Source organism: Taudactylus pleione, unplaced genomic scaffold, assembly GCF_031769625.1.
Source record: "Taudactylus pleione unplaced genomic scaffold, aTauple2 ptg000436l, whole genome shotgun sequence".
In the NCBI taxonomy this organism is placed as follows: domain Eukaryota; kingdom Metazoa; phylum Chordata; class Amphibia; order Anura; family Myobatrachidae; genus Taudactylus; species Taudactylus pleione.
The window spans coordinates 4,174,534-4,201,006 of NW_028284838.1; the positions used below are offsets into that span (position 1 = coordinate 4,174,534).

General features: G+C 45.2%; 1 protein-coding gene across 2 annotated transcripts in view; it reads left to right on the forward strand.

Annotated features, from left to right (window-relative positions):
- MISO1 (mitochondrial inner membrane subdomain organizer 1) overlaps positions 1-24,478 on the forward strand; it is a 62,514-nt gene extending 38,036 nt beyond the window's left edge. For both annotated transcript variants that reach the window (XM_088447647.1, XM_088447648.1), the window contains exons 3-5: positions 5,290-5,443; positions 15,861-16,021; positions 22,166-24,478. In XM_088447647.1, coding sequence (XP_088303773.1) covers positions 5,290-5,443; positions 15,861-16,021; positions 22,166-22,447 — 597 coding nt within the window. In that variant the 3' untranslated portion in view covers positions 22,448-24,478. The remainder of the gene's footprint in view (positions 1-5,289; positions 5,444-15,860; positions 16,022-22,165) is intronic.
- Positions 24,479-26,473: the final 1,995 nt, after the last annotated feature.

A 26,473-nucleotide genomic window follows, 5' to 3' on the forward strand; every position in this document is an offset into this window, starting at 1 on the left:
CACTGACACACTGGCTATTGCTGCTATATGTGCTCCTGATGTCGGCTCAGGAAAACCCCTATGACCAAAGCTGTGAATTGATGAAATGTTGTCCCACCCCTTCCCTATAAAAAATACACTAGTAAAAAATATATAAAACCAATAGTTGCAAAGGCTAGATGTATTTTATTTAATGGATGAGAAGAAGGTTTTGTGTAGCAGACAAAACCATTTATAATGCAGTTCAACAGAAATAAGTTTGTAACTTAAGTATATAGAAAGATGTGTGATATGTATTACCACCGGCCGCACGCCTGTCATTCGTCCCTAGTCCGGATAAAGCAGTCTGGAAGCTGGCGGTCGGCATTTAGACCTTTGGGTTCCATACTACATCCCATAGAAAGATATTATCCCCCTTTGTGTATTGGCTAGATGACCCTTCTAGAGATCGTGTTTTAGGTACTCTACAACTTACATTTTAAAACACTTTAGAATAACTGTACATAGTTTATCCTGTACTATTTAGGCTAATTAATACCATAAAACAACTGTTGGCATTGCACAATTCCCTCACTACAGTATCATGCAATGTCCTTACATGTGTACAATAGCTTCCCCTCTCCAGAAGCACTACTGTGAGAAATTGGATTAATATACTGTTCCTGAATCTCCTTTTTATGTTATACAATGTCTACCCTAACGCTCATTCACACAACACATTTATAAACATACACACACTGTTAACATATTTATAATTGTTATCAACAGTCACCTAAAGTGAAAAACTATATTATCTTAAAAACTGAGTAATGACGCTTTAGGGGTCTATGTACTAAGCCTTGGAGAGAGATAAAGTGGATGGAGATAACGTACCAACCAATCAGCTCCTAACTGTCATTTTTCAAACACAGCCTGTAAAGTGACAGGAGCTGATAGGTTGGTACTTTATCTCTTTCGAAGGCTTAGTACATAGACCCCTTTAGTATCTTACATCTATAGTAGTCTCAGTTGCAATAGAAAATTGTTTATAAATCTGTCAATGTTAGGTGGTATATTCCGGTGCAGCGGTCACTGGCACGCTTACTATTATGTAGTAATATGACCTAGGTCACTTGCTAATAACAAAGGGGACATCCACAGTATCTATCATTTTAGATGTTACGTTCCACCTCAGTCTGTATAATAGGACAGGAGGTGGCCACAGGGCACTCTCCCCCAGCTAGGTGTGGCATATCATTAGTCAGGTCACTGAGAATTTGGATTGGTATTGTTTCAGATTTGTTATGGCATCAATAATCCATCTGTTCATCTGGTGATCATTAGTGGGTTTTGTTATTCTGTGCAGGACCCCAGCCTCAGGTGTCTCTGTTATGCTCTAGCTTTTCTCTACTGTACAGTTCTGTACCCTAAACCTTTGGCATAGCCAAAGTTTCTTCTCCACCCACTGGGTCCTCATTATGAATACTCCCTCTCATCTTACAACAACTTTCAGGCTGTTAATATCTTAATCATGTCTCTCCTCCTTTTCTCAGAGCTAACTGTATGTTAGTCCCTACTGTATATGATAACCTGGCACTGCCAGTAATGGGAACTCTATAATCTTTATGTACTAATCAGTAGGCAGGCTGGTGTACATTCATAGACTGGGTCCCAGCACGTGCCTATCTCACAAAGCTCCATACTGTATGTGTGTTCCTGGTAATTAGTTTCCTATCACCACTTTGTAATTATTGCTTTTTTTTTTCTTCGGCCCTTTGATTAATTACAGGTAAGGTAATTTCTCTCTCTATTGGGGTCTAATTCAATGAATTGTTACTTTTCACTGTATATTGCATCAGTTGTATGCGATTAGCTGTAATTAGCAATTCATGTATATTTTCCAGCGATGCGATCCGGTATCCAGGTTCTGGCATCCTGTCTTCAGCTACGGTCCTCTCTGCGAGGCGTGGAGGCGAAGGCAGGTACTTCCTGCGCATTTGCCAACAGCTGACTGCAGCTGTTCATGCCAGACTTGCTGCAAATGCCACTGGTCTAAAGGGGACAGAGCCAGCAGCGGGCAGAGAGCAGGGAAGTTGAATACTTCCCTGCTCTTTTCGTTTTTCTGTACAGATTACGCCACCCTGAGAATGGTGTAATCTTTACATTGCAGAGGAACGGAAAGCTGTGCTTTCTGTTGTTCTTCTATGAATTACACTCACCATACAAAAGTATGGTCGTGCATTCCATACACGAAGCAAGGGTGCCGCTGGAAAAGGCATAAGTCTCCCCGGTAACACCCTGTATGAATTCCCGAAGGCAGTGAAAAGCTCTGTTTTCAGCTAAACAGGGCTTTTCACTGCTCTATGTAGCAAAAAGCAGCTGGTTATTCAGAGGGTGAATACAATATAAGGTTCGATTATATAAAAGGTTGTTTTTATTCAATGAAATACCAATAAAATACAATATGCATTAGTCCTTATTACACATATTAAATATTTGAAACATTTAAAATATATATAAACAGAATTAGCAGATGGTCCTGTAACCTGCACAGACAATGATCTCCAAAATATACTATTTTAGTCATTTGTAATACTCCAAGATATTATGTGTTTGCCAGCTGCAAACAGAATCTAAGCAGCACAAAGGTCCCGTGTGAATTTACAGACTTTAATAGCAGGGTTATGCCTGTGGTAAGTTTACACAGTCTGAATCACGGTGTCACTATTCAAGGCTCTCACCTGTTTGAAAGGGAGCATGGATCTCCGTGTAGAGGCTGAAGTAGGCAGTAATGTCCCCAGTAAGGTAGAGAAATTCTCAGTTTATTGTCCGGTCTTGGTAAATAAGGCACTATGCCTTTTGAAGCACAGGTTTCATGAAGTCCAGACACATGCGGCGATCGCTGGTAAAGTGTCAGTTCAACCTAGGAGAGGGAGCCGCTCATGTACTAATTGGCCTCGCTGAACTGACAGAAGGCTTCGGTGTTGTGAGAGGAGCGGACCGCAGTGACTGGTCTATTTCTGGCTGGGAGTCTGTGGGACAGCAGGGTACAGGCACATAAGTGGTGTGCTGGATAAAGACAGCTCAACCTAGGAGAGGGAGCCGCTCATGTTCTAATCGGCCTCGCTGAACTGACAGAAGGCTCCGGTGTTGTGAGAGGAGCGGACCGCAGTGACTGGTCTATTTCTGGCTGGGAGTCTGTGGGACAGCAGGGTGCAGGCACATAAGTGGTGTGCTGGATAAAGACAGCTCAACCTAGGAGAGGGAGCCGATCGCCTCCTTAGCGGCCGGGCTGCGCTGGCAGGTGGCTCCGTATGTTGTATACAGAGCAGACCGTGTAGGGTCAAGTAAGAGAAATGAGTCTGTGTATCCTTGGTATTGTCAGATACCGGGACCATCGGGGTTTAAGCAAGGCGGTAGTATGAATAGACCCCATAGTCACTGTCTGTGATTCTTTTTCAGCAATGGCCACTCTGCCTGTTCCCTGGTCTCTAAGTGGCTGGGCTGCCTCTGTCTAATCTCTGATAGACTGGTCCCCTCTTTCCTAGATCAGCCTCCTCAGCCCTCTTGCTGGCTCCTTCCCTTCTCCTCCCATGAGGTATTCCACACTGTGGTCTCTCCCACAGCTGCCAGACACTGCTCCCTACTCTCACTCCTGTCACCACATGTATGGGAGATGGCAGGTACTACTCCACCTATCCATTACCTAAGGCTGCTCACTAACCCATCACAGCCAGATAACTCTCCAGAGCCTCCCCCACTGCTCCAGGTTGCAATAGTAACCTCTATTCACATCACCCAACAACTGTGGCAGCTGCATTAACCCCCCCTGCCAACATCAGCACAAACTGGCAGTAGGAATTACACAAGTTGATACATAAAACTGCTACCAGCAAAACATACCTTTTCTATATTACAGTCCCTGACAGATCCTATTGTCTGACTGCACTAAGCAGATAACCAGAGCCGTAACTAGACATTCTAGTGCCCTGTGTGAGAAAAAGTACTGGTGGGAGCCACAACAACTGTCACCCCAACTGCTGCCAAACTTCACTGGGACTTGGTGTGGCTCCCCTATTTGAATGTTGGACTCCGCTGCAGCCCCACCTCTGGAGCCGCCACTAGCCGTAAGATCCTGGCATGGCTTATGGGGCAGCTGCACAGCAAAAAAGGTAAATGTGTTTTCACGGATTCCTCAATAGCTCTTAGGTCACAGGTGAGGGAGGGTAATGTGTTAGTACAGGTATGAGGGAAGGAATGTGTTAATACAGAGGTGAGAGTGGAAAATGTGTTAAAACAGCAGTGAAAGGGGAATGTGAGGTGAAATAAAGGTGAGGGAAGGGATTGTGTTACTACACAGATAAGGGAGGGGAATGTGTTACCACAGAGGTGAGGGAGGGGAATGTCAAATGTGTTACTACGGGGTGAGGAAAGGGAATGTGTTACAACACGGGCGAAGGAGGGGAATGTGTTACTACAGAGGTGAGGGAGGTGAATGTGTTACTACAGAGGTAAGGGAGGGGATTGTGTTAATACAGGGGTGAGTGAGAGTAATGTGTTTACTTTAGTTGTGAGGGAGGGATTGTGTTTCTACACAGATAAGGGAGGGGAATGTTGAATGTGTTACAACACTGGAGATGAAGGGAAAGTGCACAGATGTGATGTGAGTAGGTGCACAGTCCATTTAAAATTCAATCCCTTTTCAGAAACATATACCCTAAACAAATTAATATTTAGGGTATGTAAATTTTTTTATAGATTTTTTTTTTTTTTTTAATGTATGTATAGTGCACATTCTAGCACCCTGCAACTGTCACAACCCGTGCAGTCCTCTATCCTGCCTGGGGTGTCGCTCTCTGCTCTGGTGTTTCTAGCACACCCTGGTCTGTATCCCAGCAGTTTGTTGCATCAGCTGAGTGTGCTACAAGCACCAGAGCAGAGACCAACACCCCAGACAGGAAAGAGGAACTGCATGGGTTGTGACAGGTGCAGGGTGCTAGAATGAACACTATAAGTGGTATCCAATTATCCCCAAACTTTGTTCCGGCGCTAATTGATCACCACGATCTGCGAAAAACTGGGATTTTTTGCCGATTATCCCCGTTTTTCGCCAATGTGTTTTTTTCACCCTACCCTATTATTTTGAACAAAATAATAGGATATATCTCCTGAAAACGCATGTTCGGGGCTAATTGGATACCCCCCTATATGTAACAATACTAAAATCACATTTCATGTTGAAGTGAGGTGTGTTGGAACATGACTGCTTCTTTTTATTACCATGAACATACCATGAGATATGTATTTTATTTGTTTACTATTTTTTAACAGTTGGCAAAATTTACGAATGCTAAAGACATCCCAGACAAATTCATACAGAAGAATTTAAAACTTCGTGGAAAAATAGTTTGTGTGACGGAACATGCAGTAGAAGTTGATCACATTCCTATTAGTATTCCTGTTTTGGCATCTTTTCAGAAGAGATGTAAGTGAACTATACTTTAAATTTAAAAACAAGTTGATACTATATGTGCATAACATCATGATACACAATTAACTTTTTACAGTCCCAAATGGCTCACAAAATTTTGCCTTGTACACGCTTTTCCACTTCTTGTCCTGTTTGTACAATATCGGATTATAGTAGTTCTTATTACTATAGTATGGTGGCTGTCAATATATTGTATACACCTCCACTAGTCTGACCACTGAAACCTGCTGCAAGCACTGATTTTACTTTTATATTTAACCATGTATATGATTGTGTGCTTTTTTCCCATTTGGCTGTGACGTGGCCTTTCTTTAGGGGGATGAATAGTTATGTACGCTGAAGTTTTCTGTTATGTTGTCCTAAATGATGTTTGATTCGCAATATAAAAAACCCCACAAATTCACAATTGTAGGCATGTTCTGTGAATGAAATGCTGCACACTTTCAAACAATCCATTTTAATTCCAGGTTGTGAGGCAACAAAACATGAAAAATGGGGGGGGGGGGGGGTGTACTTTTACAAGACACTGTGTGCGTGTATATGTATGTGTATAATATATATATATATATATATATATATATATATATATATATATATAGTCAGTAATAAACGGGGCACTCACCAGAGCAGGTATCAGCAACTGATTCCTTTAATGCTTACATATCCATTAGTATGTCATGTCGACGTTTCAGTCAAAAACTGACCTTTATCAAGACAAGCATCCAAATTCAACACATTACAGCTTCAGCATAGCTGTTTAAAGAACAGCATCAAACAAGTGTCTTATCTGAGTCTCCATAAATAGCTGCCATTCCCACATGCATGCTCGTGGTGTGCGTCTGTACCGAAAGTCACATTCGTTCCACCTCTTGGAAACCGGAAATCACCTCCGCGGTCTGTCAGACCAATCTGTGCCACAACAAGGAGCAACATCAATATAAACAAGCATGTGATCAGGCACTCTGGCCCATATATATTGAAAACCAAGCGCCTACCAGTGCAGCGTTGAGCACTGATATCCTAAATCAGTGCCCTGGGGATTCATATTAATTAGGCAGATGACATTGAAGGCATATGCATAGTACACAGCCTATCACAGTCTGCATAGGGGAAGGCCTGTCACAACAAGGCTCAGTCACAACAATCAAAGCTATCTGTACACAAAAGAATAACTATCTCACATAAAACCTTTTTATAAAGTACGGGCAGGGCCTTGGCCCTTCAGGAAGCCATTTACTCCCTGCTGCAGGCAGGGGTAATAATCCCAGTTCCTGTGTCTCAACAGGGAAGGGGTCATTATTCCAAACTGTTTCTGGTTCATAAACCGAATGAAGCTGATCGCCCTATACTGAATCTAAAAACCCTCAACAGGTTTATCCATGTAGCCAAGTTTCGTATGGTCAATTATTTTGGCATTGCAGCTGGGGGATTACTTGGTTTCCCTGTACATTCAGGATGTATATCTGCATGTTCCTATTATACCATCCCACCAGCAATTTTTACGGTTTGCTGTCCTTCAGCAACATTACCAATTTCAGGCTCTACCCTTTGGTATTTACCAAAATAATGTCAGTCATGACGGCCTATCTCAGGCGTCAGGGAGTCAGATTTCTGCCATATCTGGACGACCTTCTGACATTGGCGCAGACTCTGGTTATGTTTACAAAACCATCTTCAGATGACCATAGCCTGCCTACAAAGGCACGGCTGGATAATCAATTGGAAGAAATCGTCACTTTCTCCAACACAGCAGATGCTACATCTGGGAGCATTTCTGGATTCTCGGGCACAAAGGGTGTTGCGGATCTATCATTGCAAATACGCAAGCAAAGGGTATCCATTCTGGTAGCAATGCAGGTCCTGGGATCAATGGTATCCATCTTCGACATGGTGGGGTATGCTCAGTTCCTCCATTCCAGGCCTCTGCAAAGATTGATTCTCTCCAAGTGGAACAGACAGCGTCAATTGACAAATTCTCAGACGATCCCCAAACTGCATCCCGGACTCAAGGGGACATGTAAGGCGGGTCATCGCTCACGGTGACCCGTGGAGTTGGCAGTCTTACCTCCGGTCCCGGGACAGACCCAGAGGCACTGAGAGTGCTTTGTCCACAGTGGTCCACTAGACCACCAGGGTACATATGGAGCGGGAATCCAGCATCCTGGTGGTTAATAATCAGCATGGGGAGATCAGCTTTCCCCATTAAAGCGGCCCCTCAGCTCAGGGCGCCATTCCTCCGAGGTCTCGCTTTCCTGAGCTACTCTTCTCCTCCGACCATGGCCCTTCAGAAGTCTCCGGCGGCCATTTTCTCCAGGCTCAGCCACAGCTCTCTCAAGGAAATGCTGGGTCCGGTCCCCCTACATACCCCTCCCTGGAGTCTGGTTATGTAGCGCTATAGCATAGCAGATATTGATTCTCTGACCACTGAATCTGTGTAGTTGATTATAGTGCAATTCTGTGTAGTTGATTATAGTGCAGTTGTATTTCTGCATTGTATGTGACTTATGCTACCGCTGCCTGTCTGTTTAATTCTCTATACTGTCAGTATATATCTTTCCCTTTTTTTCTTACTTTGCCCTAACATACAGGTGTATTCAGGGTTTTCCTGTGCCTCACATATCTAAAAACAAATGTATTCGTGAGGGTTGTCACATACAGTTGGTTACTGCACTGTGCCATATTTGTGTTGTGCGCATCTGCAACTTGCCCAAGCATAAGACAGGTTCACTATATTGCATTCCAACTTGCATTCTACAAACCTAGTGGTTGCATTTTACCCAGTGCCATATCGTGTGCTATAATACTCTACGACTATGTCTACCAAGTGCAGCAAGCAAGCATCTGTACCCATACTGCTGTCATGCAAATTATGTGCTGCAAGCTTGAGTGAGTAGAATTTGATACAAGATGGGTTATGTGCTAAGGGCCTGATTCAGAGCCGGACGCTCTTTGTGCTCGCTCGTTCATTAAAAAAGGGGTGGCTATTCAAATGAACCGTTCGCACTTTGCGGTCTGTTCACGCCTCTATGTCTGAACGAGCGAACAAAACTTGCGGTCGTAATTTTGAAAAAGACGCCCCCTGGCCGCTCGCACCATACGTCATGTCCGCTATTTAATAGATTAATTGAGTACATCGAACAGCGTATAAACTGCTCGCTATTTTTGTGGTTGGTTTTTCCTACCACAATCTTGCGAGCAGTTCTGACTATAAATCAACCAAGTGACGTGGTCAATGAAGCTCCTGTATTAATTATGCACACCCATAAAACGCCCATTTTGACCTTTAAGCACGCCTGCGTTCTGATTTCCACTCCCCGTTTACAAGCACCTTCCCCTGTTACCACCCACATACGCCTCCTCCTGTCACTCAAAATAGCAGGCATTCGCTATTTAGCGAACAAACGATTTTCGGCCGCACTGACTGGTTCGCGCATGCGTATTAAAATCCGTACGCATGCGCAGTTGTGCGAACATCGGTCGGAACGAACGAGCGGCTGCTTACGAGCGGCTCTGAATCAGGCCCTAAGTGTTATACTCCACCAGGCCCATCAGAATCCCCAGCTTCTGCACAAGAGCCCCCCTGGCCTTCCTTTTCTCAGGTGCCGGCTACTATTACGGACCACCTAGCGGTACTGGCTGTAATTCCCCCTATGGGGTTGCCACAATAGGCCGTAATTCCCCCTCTGGGGTTGTCACAACAGGTTCAGGCTATACAGGTACCTCCTGTGCCCCCTCCATGGGTAGACGTACTCTCTAGCTCAGTACAGAGTCTGGTGGCTTCCTCTACAGGCCTTTAAACTATGTTGCAAGGTGAGAAGCACCTACCCAGTAAGACTTCTAAGCATCCTGTGTTGTCCTCACAGTCTACGCAGCTCTCAGATTCTGAGGTGTCATTTGAGGAGACAGGAGATGCTGATCTCTCTTACACTGACTCCCCTCCGGGGGAGAAAGAGAGTCAGTCAAAATTTAATATTCTTGCTTTGGTGCGAGCTGTTAGATCCATCTTACTTCTAGAAGATGACGAACCAACCCCTAAAAAGCACCCAATGTTTAAACGACAGAAAGTGGTTTCAGCAGAATTCCCTCTATCGGATCAACTAGCTGAACACATGAACAAATGGCAGGAGCCTGGCAGACGCCTGGTAAGAGGTTTCGGCCCCAAAAACGTCTGACCTTCTGTTATATATTTCCTGCGGCTCATTGCTCAAAATGGGAGACTCCCCCTACAGTGGATTCACATGTTACGCGCTTAATTAAGACCGCTACGTTACCTATCCCAACAGTATCCTGTTTGAAGGACCCTATGGATAACAAGGTTGAAACTTGCCTTAACTCAATGTACTCTCTTTCAGGGGCTGTTGCCTGTCCGACCATGGCTATTACATGGGTGGCTAAAGCTATAGAGAACTGGGCTGATGCACTTGAAGACTCTTTTCCATCAGATGCTTCTAGGGATCTGATGTATTTCATAGCTCACATACGAGATGCAGCTTCCTATATTGGAATAGCGACATTGGATGCCAGTCTCCTAACCTCTAGAGTCTCGGCCACGGCGGTGTCTGCCCGCCGTACCCTGTGGTTACGCTCATGGAAGGCAAATGCGGATTCCAAGAAGGGCCTAGAACGGGGAGATCTTGTTTGGCCCAGACCCTGACAAGATTGTAACCACATTGGTGGCATCAAAAACTGCATTTCTGCCTTCAGCGACTACTACTACAAAGCCTCGGACTACAATATTTAGGTCCCTTCATCCTCAGGGAAAGCCTAAAGGTCAGTCCTTTCCTAGGCAGTCGGCTTCCACTTCGGCCATCAAGCCCAGGACCAAGTAGGCCTGGACCGCCAGACGCCTTGCTTCAAAATTCAAGGTCAAGCTCTCAGCTTGATGGGACGGGCCTCCCTCTGGGGGATCCCAAAGTAAAAGGCTGACTTCTTCAGCTTGCCCAGTGCTGGTGTCAAACCACCACTGATGCTTGGGTAAGAGAAGTAGTCTCTCACGGGTACGCCCTCTCATTTCTACGACGGCCACCTCACCAGTTTTTCTACACAGGCCCTCCTTAAGGCACAAGCAAGGCCCTACAAATCCAGAAAGCTATACAGTCCTTTCTGCAACCATGGGTAAACGTGCCAGTCCCGCTATCTCAGTGAGGGACCAGTTATTATTCTACTCTCTTTCTGGTTCAGAAGCCGAATGGGTCTCATTGGCCTATCCTCAACCTCAAATCCCTGAACAAATTCCTCAGGGTACCCAGGTTCAGGATGGAAACCCTACTCTCTATCATCCTAGCTATGGACTTTATGCGATCTCTGGATATTCAGGACGCTTACCTACATGTACCTATAGCGCCCTATCATCATCGATATCTCCGGTTTGCTATTCTACAGCAACACTTCCAATTTCAGGCTCTGCCCTTTGGTCTGTCCACAGCTCCACGGGTATTTGCTAAAATTATGGCTATCATGGCGGCCCACCTGCTTGGTGAGGGTATCCGACTGCTACCATATCTGAACGACCTCCTGCTCTTAGCAGAATCCCCAGAGGTGCTTCAATGCCATCTGCAACTAACCATTGCTTTTCTTCACAAGCACGGATGGTTAATCAACTAGAAAAAGTCCTCCCTGAATCCTTCACAAAGAATGATTCATCTTGGAGTCCTGCTAGATTCTCAGGATCAGAGAATTTTTCTGACATCAGCCAAGATCTCCACACTTCAACTACGAGTGCACAGATTCCTCCACAGTCGCCGAGTGTCAATCGACTCAGCAATGCAGGTTGTGGGATCCATGGTGTCCACCTTCGACATGAAGTATGCTCAGTTCCACTCCAGGCCTTTGCAAACGCTGATCCTCTCCAGGTAGAACGGGTTACCCCATCGGATCAAAGCTCAGACGATGGTGCTCTCTCCAGAGGTGCGTCTGTCCCTATCTTGGTGGATAAAGACATCTAGTGTTCACTCTAGGTCCGACGGCAGGCAGGGCACTGGACCTAGAGCAAGGGCACTTCTGCACATGCCCGATAAAAGGGCACGGCCAATGAAAAGGGGTGTGTCTTCATGACGTGTCCCCTTTTCGGCACTCTTGGGGCGTGCCTGGCACTTACAGACATGCTGGGCAGCCCCCAAGTGCCGTGGTCATTGTGAATGGATGCCGGGCCCATGCTGCTCTGCCGTTTTCCCCACCCACGGGACACTGCAGCCCGCAGGTGGGGAACAGAACCCGCAGGCTGTTTCAGCGGGGCACCGCTCTGAAGGGCATGGTGCTTTCTGCCCTTGAGAAATAGGGCAGGATGCGGTGCCCCGTTGAAACAGCCTAACCCTCTCATCTAACCAAGGGTCGCCCCTTTTGGGTCTTGTACTGGGTACTCCGAACAACGGACGCCAGTCTCCGGGCTGGGGAGCAGTGACCGGTCAACATTCCTTCCAGGGCCATTGGACCCTGCCAATCAACATATTGGATCTTTGAGCTGTCTATAGGGCCCTCATACTGGCCAAGGACATACTTCAGGGAAAACCTGTACAGGTACAGTCCGACAATGCCACAACAGTGGCTTACATCAAACATCAAGGAGGCACTCGAAGTCAGGCAGCAATGACAGAAGTGTCGCGCATTCTTACATTCGCCGAGGGTCATCTCCCGGCCATCTCTGTGGTGTTCATTCCAGGAGTTCTCAATTGGGAAGCAAACTTCCTCAGCTGTCACGACGTACATACTGGGCAATGGTCTCTTCACCAGTGGCGTAACTAGGGCAGGGCGAGCGGGGTTCGTGCCCTGGGCGCTGTTGAACCGGCGGCGCGGGGGGGCGCCGCCGGCCACGGTACCGGCCCGCCCGCCCTAGTTAGCCAGTGTAGCGCCGACCGCAATGAGTGCGGTCAGCACTACACATTTGCACAGGACCGGCGCTAGGCTTCCAGCGCCGGTCCTGTGCTGCACGCCTGAGCCCGTTCCCTCCCCCTGAGCGCTTGCCCAATAGCGCCAGGAGGCGGGCTCAGGCTGTGCATAACACACGCATCGCCGCTAGCGCTGGCGGCGATGCGTGTGTTAAACAGCAGCCAATGAGAGTCAGATAGACTCTCATTGACTGCTGCAGCACCCACTGCAAGAGCCGGACTTCCGTCCGGCTCCTGCAGTGGGTAATGGGACTGACGTCATGACATCAGTCCCATAATGCTGAGCGCGCCAGCCCGGGCGGACTGGAGGGCGGGAGCGGCATCGGCATCGCGGACAGAAGCAGCGTGGAATCAGGTAAGTATATTTTTATATATATTTTTTTTTTTTTAAACCTATATGCACAACGGGGGAGGGGTCGGCTACTACTGGGGGGGACATCTACTGGGGGTGCCATTGGGAGGACCTCTACTGGGGGGGGTACTCTACTGGGGACTACTCTACTGGGGACTACTACTTGGGGGGGGGGGGGAGAGACTACCACTGGGGGCATTCTAAAAGGGGCCTAGTATTACTAGAGGCACTGCACTCGGGGGACCACTAATGGGGGCAATAATAGGAAGGGCCACTACAGGGACCACTGGATGGGGGGGGGGGGGTCACTACTGGGAGCCTGCATCAGGGGGACCACTACTGGGGGCACTGCATGGGAGGGGGGGACACTACTGCTGGGGGCACTATATAGGGGGCTTACTGCTAGGGGCACTGCAGGGACCACTACAGGGGGCACTAGATAGGGGGGATCACTACAGGGTGCCTGCATAAGGGGACCACTACTGGGAAAACTGCATGGGGGGGACTACTGTTGGGGGCACTATATAAAAGGGCACTGCATAAGGGGATACCGCTACTGGGCGCACTGCATTGTGGGGACTGCTACTGGGGGCACTGCATAAGGGGGAACACTACGTGGGGCACTGCATTTGGGGGGGCCACTACTGGGGGTACTGAGTAAGGGGAACTTATTGGGGGCTGTATAAGAGGGACCACTACTGGGGATACTGTATAAGGGGCACTACTATGGGCCTGCATGAGAGGGACCACAACTGCATACTGGGAGTACTACTGGGGTTAAGGTGCATATGGATAGGAATGTTCAGTTTGAAAATAAAGGGGTGTGTCATGTTGACACGCCCCATTTTTAAGTGACCACGTCCATTTTTTGCCGCGCGCGTCTTTGGCACGCAAACATGGGGGGGGCGCTCCCTTTTCAAATTTGCCCTGGGCTACAGATACCCTAGTTACGCCACTGCTCTTTACCCAGAGGTTTTTCAACTCCTAGTGAGCAGATGGGGCCTTCCAAAGATGTGGACCTCACGGCCTCCCAACACAATCATAAACTGCCGGTGTACGGGTCCAGAACAAGGGATGCCAAGGCAACCTTCATAGACGCATTGTCAGTGAAGTGGACCTTCCAGTTTGCGTACCTATTCCCTCCAGTCTCCCTTCTTCCTCGAGTTCTTCGGAAGTTCAAACAAGACGGAGGCACTGTCCTGCTGGTGGCTCCAGCTTGGACCAGACGTCATTGGTGCTCAGATCTTTCCATCGACACTCCGTTCCTCCTGTCTCTACGTCCATACCTGTTGTCTTGATGTCCTTGCCTTTACCCAGACCTGGGTCCGTCTGTCTTTGACGGCGTTGCTCTTGAGACATCCCTCCTAAGGTCCAAAGGATTCTTTAGCTCTGTGGTCAAAACTATTCTCAGCGTGCGTAAGCCAGCCTCTGCTCGGATCTACCACAGAGTGTGGCATACATATTTCCAATGGAGTCGTACAGAAGCTTCGACCCTCAAGTGTTTAGGATTTGCAGAGTCCTGGCCTTCCTTTAAGCTGGATTGTACCTTGGACTCCGCCTTGCCTCACTGAAAGCGCATGTCTCTGCTCTATCCATTTGGTTCCAGCATAGACTTGCTCCACTACCGGATGTTCACACCTTCCTCCAGGGTGTCCTCCGTATACAATCTCCCTTTGTCCCTCCAGTGGCTCCATGGGATTTGTCAGTATTTCTTCGTGCCCTCCGGGGTCCTCCGTTTGAACCCCTGGAATCTGTGGAACGCTAGTGGCTCATGGCAAAGACTCCTTTTTTTTTTCTTCTGGCTATGGCGTCCGCTAGAAGGGTGTCAGATTTAGAGGCGTGCTCCTGTCACTCCCCATTTCTGATATTCCATCAGGACAGGGCTGTGCTTCGGACTCGCCCTGGTTTCCTTCCAAAAGTTGTTACTCGTTTCCACATTAATGAGGAAATTGTAGTCCCGGCCTTTCAATCACCAGAGCTATCGGCAGATGAGGCCTCCTTGGATGTAGTCCGTTCCCTCAGGATATACGTGGACGGTACCAGTTCTCTTCGGAAATCAGACTCCTTATTTGTGCTCAATGGATTTCACAAGACTGGATGGCCAGCCAACAAACAGACATTGGCTAGATGGCTTCGAATGACTATCTCACAGCTTACACACAGGCAGGCCTTCCTGTACCAGCTACTGTTACTGCTCATTCTACTCACTCTGCGGGTTCTCGTGGGCAGCTCGCTGTGGTGCCTCAGCTGAACAGCTTTGTAAGGTGGCCACGTGGTCCTCTGTCCATACCTTTCTGAGGGTCTATGCCTTCGATACATTTGCCTCTCAGGATGCTTCATTTGGGCGCCGGATTCTCCTCTCAGCGCAGGAGCATCCCCACCCGTGAATAACTGCTTTGGGACATCCCCAAGGTCTCCCTGTGGAGCCCCATGTACCCTGAAGAAGAAAATGAGTTAAAACTTACCTTTGTTAACTCTTCGAAGTCCATATGGTCCACAGAGCACTTGCTCTGACGCACCTGGCTTCCCATAAGCTATGTTTCTGGTCACCGGTTTCCCGTTTCCTATGCGAGTGTGTGATTTTTGTGTGTACCAGTCTTCCTTCTATCTTCTCCTCCTCCTCTTCTCCTCCTCTGGCTTGTTACGAACTGAGGTGCCTCAGGCTCTGGGGCGGGGTATAGGGGGTTTGACCAGTGCATCCTGGAAGCTGAAAGCTATAACTGCGTGGTGCCCGGTCCTCAACCATCACCTACACCCCAAGGTCTCCCTGTGGACCTTATGGACTTCGAAGAAAGCCAGTTAACAAAGGTAAGTTTTACCATAACTCTCATTTTAAATCTACAGATATATTTGCACAGTAGCACCCTTAGAATTAAATTATACTCGCATTGATTTGGATTTTGGTAGAAAGACTGTCCTTTGTAACCACTCATTTTATGATGCACGCAATGTTACTTTTGTTGCTTGAAGATTTTTGTACATGTGTGTGTCATGCAGTTTTTTGGGCCAACCCTAAAAGACTTCTTTATAAATATTGTGCTTCGCATGGATCAGCCATATAGAAATCATATTCCCTAATTGTATGGTTCATTACTTTTTTTTTCTTAAGCACATTGAAAATACTGACAAACCAAATTATTCATTCTCCAGAATAATAGTCTTTTCAATTTCCCAGGGCATGGTCATGGTAGTCTGCGAGTTAGACTTGCAGGAGTGGAATTAAGCCAGAGTGGCAAGATTTGGTTACAAAACCACCTGCAGCCTTCACAAATGCTGTGGTTTCAGTTGCTGAACAGGGAGGACTCCGTCCTTGACTGTTTCATTTTTGTTAAAAAGGTAAGTAATCATCTACTCATTTCCAAATGTACCTTTTATAAGTCATGTCTGAGGTTTAACTGTTGCTGTAACAGTAAAATAACACATGAAGTTATGCCTGACGTCTTTACATCAGTCTATAATAGAAGTAAGCCAAAAAGTGTACCCATCAGAATGACCTCATATCGCGGAACTTGCTTTAAACAAGTTGTATTGACTGTTTTACAGTACGTTTTTTGCTTTGAAAAAAGTTGCCAGCACTCGCCTAAAGTTACAAGCTGATACAAGACTTATAGTAGCTTCCACACTTTGCACAAGTCTTCAGACGCTTATTTTGTTCAGTTCTGAAGTAATAGAACAGATTTCTTCCTTTTTCTGGCACTAGTTGTAAGTATTCAAAATTATATCAAATAGGTGCTGGTACTGTGTACCATTGAGCAACATTAGTAAAGAGCACTGCTGATATACCTGACCTCACAAGAGGGTGTCAAAACTTGTCCTTGGAAATGTACCTAGAATTTATTTGTGCATGCTAACCAGACAGGGCATGAACCAAATAGAGAAGGGGGCGGGAACTGAAGGGGTTATGCTGGTTTACACTAGACAATGTGTACCCTAACGATATGACGGACCGACATATCGTAACTGCGACACACATCAGAACATTGTAATGAACGTCCTTCATTACCTTGCACGGCCGACCAGACGATATCGTGAACGACCGCGGGAGTGTGCCTATAGGCCGTACACACTGAGCGATCCGGCGAATATGTTGTTCCATTTCGGCCGGAAACGACACATTGAGCTGACATTGCTCCAGTGTGTACCCAGCTTTAGAGTGGAGCGAACCAGAGGTGGAGTGAGCTGAAGGTGTTAGAGAGGAGAACACTAGTGTGAGACAGGAAGATAATCAGAGGGGGAAAAAGTAAGAGGAGTGAACTGGAGAGGAAGAAAGGTGTGTAGCTATATAGAGGCCAGAGAGAAGGAGCGTAAGTGAACTGCAGGAAAGGGAGAAGGTGTAGAAGCGAACTGGAGGAGAGGGTCAAGGAGGCAGCGAACCAGAGTGAAGGTAGAAAGGGAGTGAACCAGAGAGGAGGTTTAGAAGGAGGGCGAAGCAAACTGGAGGCAGGACAGAAGGGTATTTCCTGCTTATTGCTTATTGTCCTCAGACGTGAAGCCACAGAGCCATGGCTGATTTGCAAATGATTTGCACATAATCCACTATCAATCGTCTATCCAACAGAAGCAGTTCACGCTCAATGTTCTCATCAGTCGTGGACAGGCGCCTGGCTCCTTCTTTATGGCTGACACTTGTGCGACCTTCTTTGAACTTCTCTATCCATTCATACACACTTCTTCGCGACAAAACACTTTCTCCATACTGTGCACAAAGTCTTCAATAAATATCGGCACCAGACACACCCTCAAACCACAAGAAACGAATCACTGCACGCTGCTCTTCTTTCGTGCAAATCACAAGTGGGGCAGCCATATTTCTTGCACCGCAGTCACAAATGAACTGAGTAACAAGTTCAAACCTGCACAGCAGTGACTGGGAAGACAGCGACCTAGTACGGAAAGTGATGAGAAGACAGTGCGGCCAACATAAGTTTTAATATAACTGGAGTGCGGATAATTTTTGACTCACCCTCGTGTATGTGTCCATGTATCTCTGCCCCCCACTCAAAATATAATTTTTATATTCGTAACAAGTTTAATGTGGGTGGTGCTCCCTGGAAGTATAAAGATACAGATAAAAAGGAGGAAACTAGCTAAGTATAACCTTTTATTATACAATTTAAAACGGTGAAATATAAAACACTCAGTGATCTATGTAAAGAAAATGATCCAATAAAACTGTTAAAACATATATATTTATTAATCTGTTTTCAGGTACTGAACAGTAGTACTAATTTATATCAAAAAGTGTATTGGAAAATAACCCTCGGAGTGACTGTTTTACATGGAAATATGTGTAGTTATTTGCTAGCTTAGCCTCTGGGGAGGTTAGGTCCTTACAACGTTTCTCCTATAACAATTGTACACTATAATTTATGCAGTTTGATTAGACAAATTGTTGTTTTCTACCAGGGCTGTGTGTCTTCCAGTAATACTTCAAAGTAGTTTACGTGATTATGTAGATGTATTAGGCTATTGAGTATGCATTTCATAAGCTATTTCTCCAATTCTATAAACGGAGCAGGGACCTTTCTATTCTTGTAATGTATAGTTCTCAATAAATGGAATGATATATCATATTGCTGTCCACACATTTGTATAGACAAAATGGAAACTGATGTTTCCACAATACATTGTACTCAATAGCTACAGTATGTTAACTGTGAACATAACACCCCCACACATGACAAGAAGAAAATATTCCTTGTTGATTGTAAATTATGGTGTAGTCATCTATAACAGTGGTTCCCAAACTGTGTGCTGCAGGGCACATGCAGGGGTGCCACGACTTTGTGGTCCAAACCAAATTCCAGTTTTTATGGTTAATGTCCCTGTCCACTACCACATAACTGAACCTATGGAAGACTGTTCATTTAATAATTTTTGCTGAATTTCACAATAAGAAACTTTTGGTCTAGTAGCGTAGAGAAGAAATGCTTGTACTCTAGCGCGCCGTGATTCCAGAAAGCATGGGAAGCACTGAACTTAAATGATATTCAGCCTGTGATTTATATCCTGCACATAATTCCTCATCATAAGGTGTGAGGTATACTTTGCCTTGAATAAGCACCATTTTGCATTCTCACATGTGTTATTTGTATCTAACATTCATTGAGATATTGTTATAGTGGCAAATTCAGTTCAGTAAGCCTCCCAAACTACTATCTCCCCATGATGGGCTAAATTCAACACACAATTAGGAGCATACATGCACAATAGAAATAATAATCACTATCCCTAATTCAGAAAACCTACCTTGTGTTAGGAAGTGCTGATATATAAAAACAAAAAACAATGCCATTGCGGACTACCTAAATAGAAATGGAACTATGCCAATGTTAAATAATTCAGGAACCACGTACCAGCTCACTTGTAGTACTTCACACGCATTTCGCTAGGAACTGAAACAGTAATGGTCATAATAATGACAGTACATTTTAGTGTTATTGATTGGTTTAGAGCGAGGCTGAAATATGCAAAAAAAAAAATGGTATGTCAACATTCTGGCGTCGACCTGTTAAATGTTGACCTTATGAACATGTCAAAAAAAAATTCTGTCGACATGTTGAATGTTGACATTTAATACCACACTCCGCAGCTGACTCCTGCACAAAGGCTTTCATGCATAAGCTGCAGTAATGCCTCAAATAAAGTCTGTAAAGGGATCTCCATGGTGTTAGTCTGAGTTTAAGCATTTTTGTTAATGGATTTCACGAGACAAATCTATAGTTGGTTTATTTTGTGAGAAAATGTAGCTTTAGTCTTCAGTTAAAGGTTTTGTATTTGCTTTCTACACAAGAAAGTACCTAAGATTATATCAATGGAAGAGTTGACATTTGGAAACCTGTTTTTTCGGTTTAAGCACAGCTGTAACCTTGTCAGATGAGGCGTATTCTGCTCTCCTTTTCAGCTCTCGCAGTGTGCAACCATGACTGGTGAATGAATACATAAAGCTCAATAATATGGAATTGAAAATAATACCTAACTTTGTAACACAATATGTATAGTAAATGTAGAAGTTAGATTATAGAGGGTGAGAAGGGAAAATAGGTTAAAGTACACAGGATAATGCTGCAATATAGACATGTTGGGTGAGTCAGCGTAAAGGTGCCCAGACACGGTGGTTTTGAAAGCTTTAAGATGGGTACACACTGACAGATATATTGGGCGATCGCCCGTACACATGCAGCCGCGGGGAGGGGCTCGCAGCGTGATCCACGGTCAGGAAGCTGCCTGGAAGATGATGGTCGTTCAGTGTACGTGGACGATCATCATCTACAGATATATCTGCAGATCGCTCGATCTGCAGATATATCTTTGCAGTGTGTACCCAGCTTTAGACTCAGGGCCTGATTCAGCAAGAATTGCAAAGCTGCACATAGGCAATGTGATTCTTGCAAATGCAGCAGGAGGTGTATGACATCCCCTGTATGACACCCCCTGCTGCATTTGCGATCCCAGCACTGTGACGGAGATGGCAGTGCTGGGATTACCATCGCGACCATCTAAGGTCACAATGGTGGACGGTGCCAGGCCGCCAGTCAGCTGACTAAGCCTCAGCTTACTCAGGCTGGCCGGCTTGCGAGCCCAACAGACTGCGTACGTCCACGCAGTCTCTGGGCTGGCCACTCCTGCAAAACGGGGCGGACACGTCCAGTTTCGGGGAACGACGGCTGCCCCCACACCACCCCTTAAATGCCTCTGCCTGTCAATCAGGCAGGTATTCAAGGACTAGCGTGCGTATTAGCAGGACCCATTCTGCATGCCCGCAGAATGAGTCCTGCGCATGCGCAGATTCCCTATAATCATGAATCTGCGTTCAGCAGTGCACTAAAGTCAATTAGCCTCACAGTTGGCTTTAGGATATATGGCCCCAAATCATCTGTTGGATCATCCATATATTGATGGTGGCTGATGATACATTTGGGCGGACAATGACTGTACTTTAATGTATATGATGTGCTCTGTCTGAACTGTCCATTGTGCCCAGATGCTGCACAAGCAGGATCTTTTCAATTGTGTATGGGCTGTTGTGTTTTGTTGCTTTTTGTTTTTTTTTAAATAAAGGACATTTTCTTACTGTGCAATGTTTTATTTGATGGAAGTCCTGGAAATCAGGCTAATATTTAAAAATAGATCCATCTGATCTTTATTAGATACTGCCTATATTAACTTACAGTTACAATATCAGTATCAATACAATATTTCACCTTAGATTCGAATGTTTGCTGTGTATGCACCTTTGCTTTCATTCACATGCAGTGCCTTTGACGAATTAATTCTGTCTCCTACTAAAGTGCCATCATTGTTCTCCCTAGAAAATGTTGCCAGCCTGGTGGTATTAAGAAATAAACAAAAGTATGGTGGTCATCAGCTTAATGACATAGTACAAGTGCTTGTAAAGGGCAGGGTTTACACTGAACACAGAAAAAAAAAAGGGATTTGCCCTCCACAGCTATTCTTTACACTTCACTATTACCTTTTTTCCCCTTTTCGTGTGATGCCCTGGGGATGGTCCTTGGCTGGAATTTTTTGGGGTACCTTGCTTCTCGGACGTGAACCCCTTAATGTTAGGGATGCCAGTATAGAGGAGCCTTGACAATGGCCTGGTGCTTATTCATATATCTGCAAATATATGTAACTAATACCTCTGAATCTCTATTATCATGTAGGATTTAAGTATTTCTTGTTGATATTACTGCAGTGTGCTGGAGGGCAAATCCCTTTTTTTTCGGCATTAAGAAATAGCCAGATGAGGGCAGTATAATACTTCACAATAATGAAAAATGTTGATAGAATTTAGATAGACACTTGCAGATGTTGCCCACTTACTGGCTGGACACAGATATGATTGTGTCCAGCAATACACGCTGAGACACAGTGCAGGTCTGCACACTTCATCTACCCTCTCTGCAGTGTTCCCATTGTCTAAACTGCGCTCTGCCTCTTAAAGGTGGGAGAGGGATCTCTGTTACTGCCTGTCAGAGTAACATCAGTGATGAGCAACCCTGGGTATGTCTGATGGTAGGAAGATCTGTGACAGTCACAGTAATGTAAGAGAAGAACAACTTGTCAGAGGCAGACCCCAATCAGATATCCCACATTGAGCGAGTGATCTGCATAATGTAACCAGCATTGCTGTTATGTGACCAAGAGCTCAGCCAATAGCGTCCCATTGCGAGGCTATGATATTGGCTGAGCTCTGTATCGGAGCAGCTATCTGATTGGTGCTGTCAGAGTTCTGGCTGACGTAAAAACAGCAGTAAATTCATCCTGTGCAGAACACTGTCCGTTGCTATTGTATGCAAATGAGGGAAGACACAAAAAAGGGGATAACTTCGCATTTGTGGGAATGATAGTTAACATTTAAACAAGGAGTTTGATGCTCTTTTTGATCAGTAACACTTATAATATATACAAATAATTACCCATTGTTTTAATGCAACATCTCAAATCCTAATTTTGTGTTTCTTGCTTACTCTGCAGCGATGGTTCTTCAATGAATGCCTGAACGTGTTTCTAGTAAAAGAAGGACTTGGAAGGACAGCTCCTATTCCCGGCATACAACAAGACCCAAGGCATAACTGGCCATTTTACAGACAGCTATTGCAAGCAGAAGTCAGGGCACAGAAGGCAGGGAAAGGCCTCTGGAAACAGGACAGCCAGCTTAGCATCTTGGCAAATAACATTCTCACTAATGGAATTGTTCAGTATATGAAGCAACTCATCCGTTCTGTAGTAAATTACTGGAAAAAATTCAAGACCTGAATGTTTGATGTTTCGGGACTGTTGTATACACATAGGTAAAAAGTGAATTTTTATTTTTTTGTGCCCAATACTGATTGGACTTATTCCTACTAACTTTACAGGCTCAATATTGGTTTAGACCGTAAAATGCTGGCTCAGATTCTGTGTCCTCTAGGTACATTTTTAAGATAGATGGATTGGCAGCAGCACACATGTGTCCCATTCATCTTTAGCAATACAGGAACCTTTATACAGGTATATTGTATATATAATATATAACAGGAGAACATTGCAGGAACAACTCCGTATGTCTGTCATATTTACTCACTAGGTTTACGTATAAGCATTATAAATGAACTATATGAATATTATATGTCACTGCTCGTTATTACCAGTAGAAATCATACACCAGTACAAATCTTACTATATCTAGCAGAATAGAAATATGTTAATAATTTGATGGAAACCTTTATGCCTGCTGCCCAGCGGTAATGGCCAGTACACTAGCATTTATGCCTCAGACATCGCTGACCTACGCTCCCTGCACTACCGAGAAGGCTAAAATGTTGGTTTTGGAACCACACTTAACCCTTTACAGGTTAGCCAGAGCCTTCCCCATTGTGAGGTGAGTGCACAGAATTGTAACTGCATATGAGTGATGTGTGAAGGATGGATGTGAGTATTGGGACTTGCAAAAACAATAAGACCTTTAACGTTGGGCTGCAAGGGGGGGAATTCAATTGGCCGCAGCCTAATTACCCACGCCGGCCAATTCAATTAGCGGGGTTTACCCCATGCATTAAAGCACAGAGGTGCACTTTTCCTCGCAGCTACTGAAAGTCATGAGAAAAGGCCTCCTCAGGGGTTTAATGCATGTGGGAAACCCATTAATTCCGCACTTTACACGGCATCAGTGGGCTAGCACAGGGTAACCCCTGGTTTACTGTGCGGGGAAAATGCTATTTAATTGAATAGCATTTCCCTGCGCAGCGGTATCAATTGGCTGCAGGGCCTATGCCATGTCTAATTGAATTCCCAACTTAAATGTAATAGATATATGCGGAATTGTATGTGTTGAATACGCTATGTCGACGGTTTGTATGTCAACATGACAACGCCGACACGGAACTAATGCTACTTACAGCTGTGCATGTCTTACCACTGTAAACATACTAGTAAGCGGAATGTTTAAAGTTATAAGACCTGCACAGTGAAAATGCTGTATGTAGCATTAGAGCAGTATCAGGAGACCTGTGCTGGCATTGTCATGTGGACATACTGACTGTGTACATTGTCCTGTTGACCTGATGATCGCATTCCGATTTGTGCTGGTGAGGACAAGTGTTGACAACTTTTTGTTTTGTGTTCATATGGTGCATTTATATTGTCATGCAGCTGGTACCCTTAAAAATACATCTGCACTTTGGAAAGTGTCTATGCAACGTTACAGCCTAGCCTAGGTAGTGAAGTGAGTGCATATACAATATAATAGAGACCCAGAGCATGGTGCTCCCCTTTTATAGGGACCAATGTGAAAGTCTGCTGTAATTGCTCCCCTATTGCTTGTACGAAATAAGTGCATATAATTCCCCATATGCAGAGTTGTAAGAATCTCTGTGGCCCGAACATGCATTATCAGTGCATACTTGCACTAGAGCTGGATTAAGGGAAGGTCGCAGGGGGTATGTGCCCTGGTCCTCCTTCAGATTCCAACTTACCAGTCACTTGCGACCTATCGCTACCAGTCACTGATGCTCAACTCTCCCTCTGCCATCAGTGGCTACACAGACTACTATAGTGATTATATGGAGAGGGGGGGAATGGGGGAGGTCACGATATTAGCATTAAATCTATCTCAAATATAGTGGCTTAGATCGAATTTATGCTTCTATGGTTTGGGAATGACGGTTCCAACAAGGTTATTAACTCCTTGCAATCATACACAGTGTTTGTGTTGCACCATTTACATAAATAAACGTTTTATATGTCATTTGGATCATTGGGTATATTGATATTAGGATAATTACATATTCCAGCATCTCCTACTGTTGTAGTAATTATTTTCATATCTGCAGTGTGTGATTATCTGAAATTATATATATATATAATATAACAATTTGGCTCTCAAATGCCAAAAGATTTACTTTTCTAAGTAGTTTTAGATATATACACATATTGTTTGTGTGTATGTGTTAGGTTAGTTAGCTCTTTAGAGTGTTCCACATGACCTGTTGTTCACTATTTTGTTTGTGAATCCCTGTAGCTAAGTGGACATTAATGGATGTATATAGCTAACCCTCTTCCCAAAACATGTCTCCAATCTAGCATCAAACTTAAGGTGGGTACACATTATAGTGATATATCTGCAGATCATGGTCGTTCAAACACACCATCATCTGCTTGCTGCAGTGGGTCGAGACGGGTAGGGTGAGTAGCCTAATCGCGGGACCTCGTGGCCACGCCCCCTTCAAGAGAGAAAACCATTTGCGGCGCTGCGCGTTGGGGAGGGGGCGCTCTGTGCCCCTCAACCCGGTGCGCAGCCAATGGGGGGTGCGATCAGCGTGATCACTCCCCCTTTGGCATAGGAGGGACTCTCCGGCAGCCTCAGGCAGTCTCCCAGTGCAGCCCAGCACACAGCAGCGTGCTGGGGTGCTGTGACCTGTGGGATGGGGAGCGGTGCCACACCCACACCCCCCCCCCCTGTCACTCTGCGCCCCTGTGATCGGCCAGTGTGTACCCAGCATTACTGACACATATATTAGAGCAACAGTAGCAATCTTGAGTTTTGTTGTGTTAGAAATTTATTACTACTTAGAGTACACACCATTTTACTGCCAGTGTGTGACAATGGCTATTACATGGCTGGACGCTTTATTTTATGCACCTGCTAGCAATGGATGTGGCTGAAATGGCCAAACGATTATTAGAACCGGTGTCCACATGTCCACATACTTTTGCACATGTAGTGTATATTTATTTAGTATAATAAAAAAAAAAATATATATATATATAATTTGACCTATTGTATTTGAGTACTGTACATGTTAAATATTTCTTTAATGATAACATTATGACTGCTTATATTTTTACCACCTACTTTTAAAGCTATCTTTATTAGACCCCCTCAAGTCTTAATCCAGCTCTTATTTGCACACCCCTATCCCTGGAGTAAAGGAACTATCTGAAAACAGGTGTAATTACATGTACACATAGCCAGCAATTCCATCAATGCGCCCTCTCTGAAACTGGCCTACGTGAGACCGCCCCATTACAACCTGGTTATGTACCCCTCAGTTGCGTATCACTTTTACTATGCTTACTTGTGTATGCATGGCTCCAGAGTATGCACAGTGCAAAAATACGCAAGACACGTTGGGCAAGTTGACTTGCTTTTAACTCTGCATCTGCCCCAATGACAGCCCTTTCTGCACAAGACAGAAATTCCTTGGAGAAATGGGCTTGAACGCCCTATGGGGAGAGCCTGCACATATAGGGCTTGCTTCAGAGTTGTATGCTATTATGTTTACGGATTTGAGAGATTATCAGTAAACCACACATGCGTCTACGTTACAATGCACATGCATCAAGGACCATTACCGTAGTTGCGCACAGCCACTATCTGCAGTGTGATTGACAGTCAAGGAGCGTTTGGGGGAGGTAACGGGGAGTGGCGACAAAGAACGCAATGTGTTTTGACCACTTTGGGGCATGTCACACACTGCGTCTGCGATCCCATACACAAGGACTATAGCTCCAGTGTCTCAATTCCCACAGCCATTCTGCGGACCCATAGACTCACTCAGGTCTCAATGCATCTCCTGACCGCTGCGACACTTGCATATTTTTACATCGCAGCTGTGAATGCATTAGTGTACAACTCTGAGTCAGGCCCATGGTGTGACCAGTTCAGCCTGGCGTGTTTACAGGGGGATTCCATGATTGATGATTCTCTGCTTTATTCTTAACTAGCCCAGGTTGTAACTGCCCACTAGAGCTGGTTATTCATTTGTCCATTTTATTTATTGTTAAAACCTAATACTGCATCAT